Genomic DNA, 11703 nt, shown 5'->3' on the forward strand with positions numbered 1-11703 from the left:
AGGTCATGATCCCAGGGTCCTGGGATTGAGCCCCATGTCGGGTTTCCTGCTCTGTGGGAAGCCTGCTTCTCCCTCTCCCACTCCCCCTGCTTGTGTTCCCTCTCTCGCTGTGTCTGTCTCTGTCAAATAAATAAATAAAATCTTTAAAAAAATACTGGGAGTACCGTTCCCTGAGTTGCCCAATGTGTTATATTTTACTTATATTTTAACTATCTCTTAAACAAATCCTGTTATATAAATTTATTTGGTCAGCTCAGGATAAATTCATTTTTCTGTCATTTGTCATTCTATTTTAGTTCACCTATACATTTATTTTAGCATCTGTCACCCATATCATCAGATCTGTCTCTATTTCATGAATGTGGCCCCCTTGAGGGTAAGGCTGTGTCTTATTCCCCATGATTCAGGTAAGAAGGTCATACATAATATCAACCACTTCACTATTTTCACCTTCCTTCTATGATGGATTATTTGTGATCACAAAAGTTCTTCCCAGAATTGAAGACAATATAAGTTTTAGACATAAATATATTTTTTTCTTTAAGAAGTTCACAAGTATCCATCTTATTCTTTGAATTTACTTTATTTTTTAAAGATCTGTTTATAGTAATTTTATACACATTACAATCCAAACATAATTTTCTTTTTGAAGTCCTCTACTTAATGAGTTGTGGACTCAGGTGACTTATCCCAGTGCTTACCAAAGAAAAATTCTTTATTAATTGTATTCAAAGTGTTCCTATAGCATTTTCATGTTTCTCCATAAAAACACAAATTAGAACCTATAGGTCACTGTCTTTCTCACTTCTGGGTAGTTCCATGTGCATTTCCTGTGTAAACTTCCTAGAGTACTTTCTGTAAAAAGATAAAACTTACCTCTCAATTCTGTACTTGACATTTCACATACATCCATGCAGACACATCTACAACCATGACTGTAGGCCTCTATACTTGGAGGTTAATCTTACTATTTGTTGTTTTGGTTGTGTTCATGTAGCAATACCCCCTGAGAGCAGGATGGAGACAGAGTCACTAATAATGAGGGATGGCCTCAGGCCAGCCTGGTGGGGAGGGGTAATGAAAACTTCCCAGATGTTTTCACAGATTTTTGTTTCTGCCAGCTCCTTGGATAAAATCCAAATGTTGTTTATTTTTAATATTTCTTATTATTGAAAAAAATAATTTTATTCAGGTGTTCTGCATTTCTCTATTTTACATACTAATATTCAGTAAGTATATAGTTATACTATACTTATGCATACTAATTAATTTGTTAGTTTTTATTAAATTGACAAGCACATCTAATAAATTAAAATGGGATAATTTGACATATATATTTATTTAATAATATATAATAATTTATATATAAATTATATTTTTATATAGTACATATTTTATATTACATTATATTTACATTATAATACATTATACATTATACATGTATTATACTTTATAAGTACATAATACATTATACATTATACATGTATTATAATTTATATTATAAGTACATAATTATATGTATATATGCATAATTATATATAATTATAAGTACTATATTTGTATGTGTATTATGTATTAATTATATGTATTATGTATAATTTATATATATTTATTTTTATATAATTACATGTGATTATATTATTATATATGTATATGTATTATATATAATTTGTATATATATTATTCATATAATATATAATTATATACCTAAATATATAGATATATATACCTAAATATTTATAAATGTATATTTATTTACCTGTTTATTAAATTTATCAAATTTACTTATATTACATATTTTAATTTTTAATCTTTTACAAAATTTGCATTATTAAAAAATAGCTAAAAGTGTGGTCAAAAAGTATAAACTTCTAGTTATATGTAAAAGGATTATATATTATTAAAGTTTTTTTCATTCTGTTATAAATGTCTGATAATATAAAATTATGTTTATTATTACCACAGAGGAAGAGTTGTTCACTTGGTTTGTTATATTTTGAAACTATATATATTTTTAAAGACTTTATTTATTTATTTGTCAGAAAGAAAGCACAAGCAGGGAGAGCAGCAAGCAGGGGGAGAGGCAGGCTCCCTACTGAGCAAGGAGCCTGATGCAGGACTCAATTCCAGGACCCAAGATCATGACCTGAGCCAAAGGCAGATGCTTAAACAACTGAGCCACCCAGGCATTCCTGAAACTATATTTTAATACAGTTTTACTCCAGATGATACCTACTTGTTCTTATTACTTACATGTTTCCAATAATAACATTAATTATAATGCTGATCCAGTGCAAAAGTTTAAAAAAGAAAATGTTTAAATTTTTTTGGCAAAGAAAATTATCTCAAAGTCAAAGTGCATTCAATTTGCAATCCAAGCTACTTGGACAATGAATTACTTTGTGAAATTTAAACAGTTTATTTTTCACATTAAAAAAATGAAAAAGCCACAAAGTTTTGAAGACAGTGTTTCTTTTATTTATTTATTTATTTATTTATTTATTTATTTGAGAGAGAGAGAGAGAGAGAACTACTGGGGGGAGGTGTAGAGGGAGAGAGACTAGCAGACTCCTTGCTGAGCATAGAGCCCAACGACACAGGTCTTGACGCAAGTCATACACTTAACCGACTAAGACATCACAGTGCCCCAAAGACAGTGTTTATTTTCTCTTCTTTAGAGAACAAAAAGATATCTGTGATGACAGTTTTCAAAAAGTTTCATTTGACCTATGGAAGGAAGTTAGAAAAAAATTCTACAGAAAGTAAGACATTTTATACTCTGCTTAAGTATGACCCCTGGTTGTCATAAGCATACATATGGGAGATCTAATAAGCAGCACGATTTGGATGAATTGAGAATGCTAAACTTGGGGTGTTTGTGGTCTGCATCTGAGAGCGGAATCATCCCCAGGGAACCACAGTTGCTATAGGAAAGTGGACAGGTCAGGATGGCTGTGTGTTCCCAGATATTGGTACAACCTAGAGAACAGCATGGGACTATGGCACAGGCCTGACTGGAAACTGGAGTAGCCAGTGGATGGAGGATAAGGCAGAGCTTGGAGGGCACTTGTGTCAATGAAGGGCAAGATGGAGGTTAAGCCAGCATGTGGGAAGAAATGCAAAGACCCTCCTCCTTATTCTCCACAGTGCATGGCCTGTACTTGGAGAGCCAACAGTGAGGAGGACAAGACAGGGATGCATATAAGTTAGACTCATGATCACAGTTAGGATCAATGCACCCAAGGACGCTGGTGAGAACCAGGGAACTAACTATCTCAAACCAGAAAATTCTCCAATTGCAGTTATAATCAAGACCCTTCACATAACCACTCTTCTATCTTTACTGAGTTCCAGGAAGAAAGGAGGAAAAGGAAAGCAGAAGATTCTTGATTTAACAGAATATAAACCTTGGACTGACAAATTGTAAGTACAAGCATGCTTCAGTTCCTTGAAGGGACAATTTTATTGTTTTAGGTTTTTCTTCTGTGAATAAAAGTAGAGTCTCATAAAATAAGACAGATTCAATTCAGTGAAGTAAACTAGTATTTCAGTATATGAGAATGGTAAAATACAGGAAGCAAGATATAGATGAAATCAGGATGATCAAAATGGAAACTGACACCTGGGTAATCTTAACACATCCACTAAAACTATAATTACCTGTGTTATTTCCAAATAGTAGACTTAAATATAAAAATCCTGTATTTCTTCACATATGGGTGATTTTAGCCATTATTATATAATCTCTAAATTCCAGTTTATATTGCTTTAGGACCATCTGGACAAATAATCTCAAAATATTAATTATGAAAAATATTATTACTCAATAATTTATATATATTTTTGAAATAACTTGATTCGATCTACTTTTTCACATTCTTCTAAAATATACAGAGGATGCTGCACATATAATTTTTACAAGGACAAAAAATGTCAATCATTAACAACATCCCCATGTATTTTCCTTAAGCATATCACAAAACTTGACATTACAGTGAATCATTCCTATCACAAGTTAGCAAAATATTAGGAGAAATCCTGATAGTATGTTATTCTGTATTAAGGCATTCAATGTTAGCTATTACAATAAGCAACTTCAGTGTTTTAAGATAGCAAAGTTTTCTTGTCACAATGAGACATTTTGACATGAATGAGATTGTTCTCTTTTACAGCTGTGTCCTTCTGGATCATGTGATCGCCAGTGTCTCCATGGAGAAGTCAGAGATGGATGGCTGGAAATGATACATTTTACTCACGCCCAACCTCTTTTGTACAGAGGCAATCACATGCCTATGACTTAAATTTCACAGAAACTGGGAAATATGGAAGATCATCTTGATATTTGTTAAGCACTGTTTTTGGTACATACGCTGCATATAATGTAACATAAATGAATTAACTGAACAGAGTTTCTATTAATGAAGAATGATCTTATATCTCATTAAATGATGGAGGTAATAAATCTAGGTATATCTTTTATTCAATTTTGTTCCTTTTTATAGGTATAGAATAATTTGTCTCCAAGTGAGATTTTAAAATATATCTATAAATGTGATAGAACAGATGAACCTGTGTACACAAAAAGAGTCACAAGATAGAGAAAAGTTACAAATGACCACTTTTAGAAGAAGCTGTTTTTAAATACTCATAACTATGAGAATAGCATTGTTTTGTAACAAACTACAAATAGGGAAAATAACATACTAAGATTAAACAAATTGTCCAATCTAATTGGATTAGACAGTGATAAAATAACAAATTGATCCTTGGCATACTTTATCACTAAGCAAATCTAGATAGATCATAGATAGACAGCTTTATTGATTACCAACTCTTGCTAATACCATTATGACACAGTCAGAAAGTTTTACACTACTAACATATTAGTCTTTGAACTTGCTACTTCATAGCCCATATATTTCAATAGAACCTCTAGCAGATGTTATAATCAGTGACAGCAGAGATTTAAGAATATTGACATTAATATTCTAGCCCATTTGACTTGCTATGGTGAAGGCTTCGTGTCACGAACTGTAAAGTCTCAGATAAGGAATGCACGGTTAAAGACATGGCTATCAGGATAGTCTTTCTATTTAAATAGCTGACTGCTTTACAGTCAAAAAATCACTGAGACTAGTTAATACATATTTTAGGTCTTGCATTCCCAGCTTGTAGCTCAAAGAATTAATGTGGTATTCTATATCAGTTTATTCATTCCCTTAAATACCATGGCTCTTCAGCATTTATTTACTTTTACATACTAAAATGACATTAAACTAAGACAGAAAGCTGATGAGTGTTGGGTTTTCCTAAAGTTTTCAATCAAGCAATTATTAGGTCAACTGGTGGCCATTTTTCAATTCATACTATTAATTCATTCTCTTGATAACAAGGAAGAAAACAACAATAATCAATGATACCAATAATGGGAAAGTTACACAGGGCTCTGATTCACTTAAGGAAGAAACATCAAGTCTTATGGATTCTATTCTTGTTATTAGATACTCAAAGGCTGATTTCTAAGCCGCCAAAGGGAAATTGCTGAGAAGCACGTGATTTCTAATGTAGAATCCCCAAAGTGTTCATTTTTAATGGCATAATATGATTCTAGATGATACCAAACTGGAGCTTAAAGCAGTGGGCTTAGCCTTCTATCCTATCTACCTTGTCTTCTGCCCCTTCACACAACAGTCCAGGATTTATACTTCTGATCATTGGCTGGTGAGTTAATATGGCTTCCAGATTTCTCCCCTAATTATTGTTCTAATTTTACAATTTATTATTTTGAATTATATTTTCAGTGCAATTAGCAAGACATAGCTATTTTATACCATGTCTTTATATTAGATCTTTTTGATAATAATTTTGGTTGATGTTAAGAAATTGAATAAAACACTTCATCTCCTAGACTAATACATGATTGTTTATCAGATGCACCTAAGTGCATCATATAGTGTAAACAATGTTTATACTCAATAAAACAATATCCACTGAGCCTTTATATTCACATTTTAAAATATAGTAAACACTTGCATAGAATTTTTTCCAGGGCTCGCATCACATCTTTATTCCGAAGACTATAAATCATGGGGTTGAGCATGGGTGTCAGAATAGTGTAGAAGACAGATGCAACTTTATCTTGGCCTGAAGTATGGGAAGAGATTGGTCGCATATACATGAAAATGATGGCACCATAATATAAACTGACCACTGTCAGGTGAGATGAGCAGGTTGAGAATGCTTTTTTTCGGCCCTCAGCAGAAGACATTTGAATGACAGTGACCAGGATGAGTGTGTAGGAGGCAAGGATGACTGAAAATGGAATCAGAAGCAGAATGGTGGTGCTGATCAAAATCCCAGTTTCATAGGTCAAGGTATCCTCACAGGAGAGATGCAAGACAACAGGAAGTTCACAGTAGAAATGATTGATTTCTCTGGATCCACAAAAGGGCAATCTCATGGTGCAGACAGTATGTATCAAGGCATTGAAAATACCACTGGTCCATGAGCTAACAGCCATCTGCCTACAGAGGGGCCAGTTCATGAGAAGTGGATAGTGTAAAGGTTTGCAGATGGCAACATATCGGTCATAGGACATGAGTCCCAAGAGGATACACTCAGTCCCACCCAGGGCCAACCCCAGGAAGATCTGGAAACCACAGTCAGATGTGGAGATGACTTCCTTATGTAGAAGGTAGTTTGTCATCATCTTGGGGACGCTGGTAAGTGTGAAAAGGATGTCAATGAGAGAGAGCTGCCAAAGGAAGAAATACATAGAAGTATGGAGATGACAATCTACCAAGATCAGCAGAATTAGGAGGCTGTTTCCAGTTAGTGTGAAAAGGAACATCATGGTGATAAGCACGAATATGCAGAAGTGAGTTGGGTTGTATTGCAGCAGACCCAGAAGAATAAATTCAGTGAAACTGTCATTCTCCAAATGTTTCATTCTTGAAATCTCTGTAGAGATAAAAGGAAAAGCATATATTAGGAAAAACATTTCAGTCTTAATAGTGTACTACATACAAGTTAACCAATGAGAAAATGTTTGCATTACCTAATGAATTCTGGAAAAAATAGTGAATCCAGTAGATGTAAATTGCTCAAATGATATTTGTCTGATTTGATTTGTGCTACTGTCAGCTAGACCCCAAGACCAGATCTTACTTGCTAACCCACTTGTATCCACTGATCTTTTCCCACATTTTTCCTTAATCTCTCTTTTTTCAAGCTTTCCTCTTAACTCAGGCAACTGGAAACCAAAACTATCCTTCAAGCTCTAGCAACTGCCCTGAGAAGACCTCTAACCAACGGACCACCCAAACCACTTTGAGTGTAACCCCCAAATTGCATATGCACAGATGGACCATGGAATGATCTGTAGAATGACCAACAACTACCTTAAACTCATTATAATACTAAAATCTCCACCCAAGGAGGAGCACAGGCCTCATTTGCCTAGCATACGATGTATGTATAGACATGTGTGCATGTATGGCCTTATGTCTGCACATACATACAATGACACTACTTACCTATCTAAATATTTATCCTAACCCTAAATAAAAGAAACCCATTCACCCTTGTTTGGGTAATTGAAGCTTTGGAAGTTATCCCCAATAATGTTCTCTTTTGGTACAAATAAGATTTACTTTGTGTGACAATTCACCTGGTGTAGTTTCTATCTGTGACTCACCAAAAAGTGAACTCATGTTGGTTCAGTTACACTACATGATGTGAAAAAGTTAGCTATGTGGGTATTTCCCCCTTTTAACATATTTTGGATACAGGTTCTTTCAGTCCAAAATAGGTTGAATAAAAAGTTTGGTTGATTAGTGGTTTACAAGCAACTTTATTGATGATTTCTGGTGGAATACAACTAATCAGATTGATTTTGCTCACTTCTGGGAGTTCCTCTTGGTTTCAAAGTGGATCCCTAGAACAAAGCAAAGTTCTGTGAGCTAGTCTGTTAAACATAAGCATTGCAGGTAGAGGCATAAAATGTAATAGACTAAGTACATACAGATTCTGAGTTGGTTAGTAAAATCTAATTCTCCTAAACATATTTGGTATCTTTTAATTTCTTTTATTTTGATTTTTTAAATTTAAAAAAATTCCTTATTTAAAATTATTTAAATTCAATTTAGTTAACATATTAGTTAGAGATTAGTGATTCATTAGTTGCATATAAAACCTAGTGTTCATTACATCAAATGCCCTCCTTAATGCCCACTACCCAATTAATCCATTGCCCCACCCACCTCCCCTCAGCAACCTTCAGTTCGTTTCCAAGAGTTAAGCATCTTATGGTTTGCCTCCCTCTATATTTTCATCTTATTTCATTTTTCCTTCCCTTACCCTATGTTCATCTGTTTTGTTTCTTAAATTCCACATATGAGTGAAATCACATGGTATTTGTCTTTCTCTGGCTGACTTAGCATAATACACTTGAGTTCCATCTACACCCTTGCAAATGGCAAGATTTCATTATTTTGTTGGCTGTGTATATATCTATGGGTGGATATATATATAATATATATTATATATATAATATATATAATATGTGATATATATATCATAACTTCTTTATTCATTTATCTGTTGATAGGGTCTTTCCATATTTTGGCTATTGTGGACATTACTATTATAAACATTGGGTTGCATGTACCCCTTCAAATCATTTTGTATCCTTTGTATAAATACCTAGGAGTGCAGTTGCTGGGTCATAGGATAGTTCTATTCTTCACCTTTTAAGGAACTTCCATACTGTTTTCCAGAGTGGCTGCACCAGTTTGCATTCCCACCAACAATGTAAGAGAGTTCCCTTTTCTCTATATCCTTGCCAATTTGTTTCCTGAGTTGCAAATTTAGCTATTCTGACTCATGTGAGGTAGTATCTCATATTTGGTATTTTGTAGATGTTTTTCTCACTTCAGAAACCTAGAGTTTTCTAGATATAATGAGCAATTCACATGTAGTTTTCCTACAAATGTTATTATTCCTTCTATGAACCATTCTTCCATCCAACTTTCAAGAATAAATAGGGATATAAAGAATATCCATGTGGCTATTTAATCCTTTGATGAAGAAATTATGCACCAGGTTCCAATGGGAAATGATCACTTTAGAAATCTCCTGCCTGATAAAGGCTCACATAGTCATGTGCACCTTTATATCAATACAGGAAAGGCTTTGTTCAAATATGCAGCTGCTCCTCACCTCTACTAAATTCCAAATTATTTAATCTCACAAGAACATTCCTTCAAGTCATTATTTCATTCCTTCTCTTAAAAAGTATGATTAATTAAGAATCTTATAAAAAATATTACTTTTTACGTAAATTGACATGATTAAACATATTGGTAGTTGTGCTTGTGCAGAGAGAACAGAATTTGGAGTCATGACTCAGTACCTAGATTTTATTTCCTATATTTATTAGCTGCATGTCCTGGGATTAAATACTTAATTCACTCTAAATTTCACTTTCATTGTTTGCAAAATTGGGATTCTAATTGATCTATCTCATTTTTTCACACAAAATATTAACGATCATAAATACTCTTAAAATTTTTAAATATTAAATTGATCAAACCGTGTTTAAAATTCCAATTTTTCTTAGAATGTCAGGTAAATGGATCAGTTCCATATCTAACTGGGGAAATTAAATTGCTTTGAAAGGCTTCTCCACATTTTGCAAGTTCTAGAGTTGTACCTTTTTTTAAGATTTTTTTTTTTTTGAGATAAATAGAGAGAGAGAGCACAAACAGGGAAAGTGAAAGACAGAGGGAGAAGCAGACTCCCTACAAAGCGGGGAGCCCAATGTGGGGCTTGATTCCAGGACCCTGACATCATGACCTGAGCTGAAGGCAGACACTTAATTGACAGAGCCACCCAGGCGCCCTGTAGTTGTACTTCCTCCTTCTGAAAAGCTACTATGATGCCAATTTACTAGATTATCAAGAGTGAACGGTTGCACTTTGCAAACGATTAGCTGACTAATAGATCTGAATATTTCTTTTTCTTTCTAATACTTCTTACTTCTTGGGACCAAAGACTGTTCATTTCATATTATTTACTCTAAAGAGCAGAGTTTGTAGAGTTTATCACTATTTTAAATACCCCAGCATTTTCATCATAGAAATATAATATATGTTCTGTACTCTTCAGGAATGTTTTCACTTATAAGCATAAATAGTTGACTACTGTAAATGTAAATAAAAAAATGTTAGTGAAAAATGACTTTACCTCCATTTTAACCTTAGTCTGTACTTTCTAACTGATTTATTATTTCCAGCTTATCTTTTAATTCAGGTAAAACACCCTGTAGGCAAAGGCTTATGTATATGGAGCCAAGTTAAGAAGATATGTTGCCCATGTAACAAAAGATTTGTAAAGTAGCAGAAGATTCTCTTACATTTTAGTTAAGGATATATGCCTAAAATGTAAGCATTGAGATGTCCATAGTTATGAATTTGAAATCATGTGTGCAGAAATATCCATTTTTATAGCTACTTACCTTCTTGGTGATTAATGGTTTGTTCACAAAGACTAGGAAACTAAACAAATTCAATCTTATACCTGTTACTGGGTCACAGGTTGAATATTTAAGCTAAATAAATAGAAAGACTTTTAACTAAATATGTTCTGTGTATTTGTTTTCATATGGCACCAGAAATAAACATTAAATAAAGTAATTTAAACCTGAGGATGTGTAACATAGGGATTTTATTCCCTTCTGATCATTGGTCCTTCTGAATCATCTCCAGGGGAATTTTCATCATAGAGAAATGAGTCAGGTAAAAGGAATGCCTAATTGGAACAACTGTGAAATATTACCAAGTCCCTCAACACTCTCCTGTTTCCCAGGGGAAAAAGAAGAATGCCAGGACTTTAATATGATTTAGGTAAAACATGATATAATGTGATATGCTACAAGTCTCAACACAGTTACTTGTAATTTTGTTACATATCAACTGAAACTTTTTTGAGAAATGAGGTGTGACTAAACAGTATTAAATAAAATTTAAACAATTTCATTGTGCAAATAGGTTAATGGAAGCTGTATAGGAAAGTTATTGAAAAATCACTTAGTTCGATCATTTCAAAAACACTGATAAAAAGTCAGTAAAGACAATTTGAAATATTGTGCCAACTATGATTCACCCAGAATAATAGGATCTTTAATTATAATGTAGTAAACAATTACTGAAGACATAATTTAAAAATATATCCATGTTCCTTTATACTATCATCAAAAAGGTCCAAATCTAAGTACATAAATATCCTAGACACCCCATACATTTTTTTACTTAAAGAGAATAAATATTTAATACAAGCAATTATAGAGATATACATAAACTTCATGGAATATAAATAGGTAATAGATATTTGAAGTTTTTCAAAATAAATATGCCTGTTATTTATAGGACACATCTATTTTATCTTTGTTATAATGTCATGCCCTGCAAGGTAAATCAATATTTTATCTAGGTACCTTTAAGTATAACTTTATATTGAGTACAAATGTGTTGGAATGGGTGTATATAACTACCACCAGCAACAGCAGCATATAATCTCATTATTTGACTTATAAAATAAGTTAAAATTTATTTCTTTTGTGAAAAATTAAAACACTCAGTTTAACTTTGTATAATAATAAACTATTGCTTTTTGGTGTTCCAGTTATCACATATGATTTCATTC

General features: G+C 33.1%; 1 protein-coding gene across 1 annotated transcript; it reads right to left on the reverse strand.

Moving 5' to 3' along the window:
* Window positions 1-6004: 6004 nt before the first annotated feature.
* On the reverse strand, window positions 6005-6949 carry LOC112809847 (olfactory receptor 2AJ1-like). The gene has a single exon (XM_025853225.2). The coding sequence runs from the start codon at window positions 6947-6949 to the stop codon at window positions 6005-6007; it is 945 nt and encodes a 314-aa protein (XP_025709010.2).
* Between the last annotated feature and the right edge of the window lie 4754 nt (window positions 6950-11703).

This window comes from Callorhinus ursinus, unplaced genomic scaffold (genome assembly GCF_003265705.2).
Source record: "Callorhinus ursinus isolate GAN/ISIS: 27379988/994484 unplaced genomic scaffold, GSC_fseal_2.0 scaffold105, whole genome shotgun sequence".
NCBI classification, from domain to species: Eukaryota; Metazoa; Chordata; class Mammalia; order Carnivora; family Otariidae; genus Callorhinus; species Callorhinus ursinus.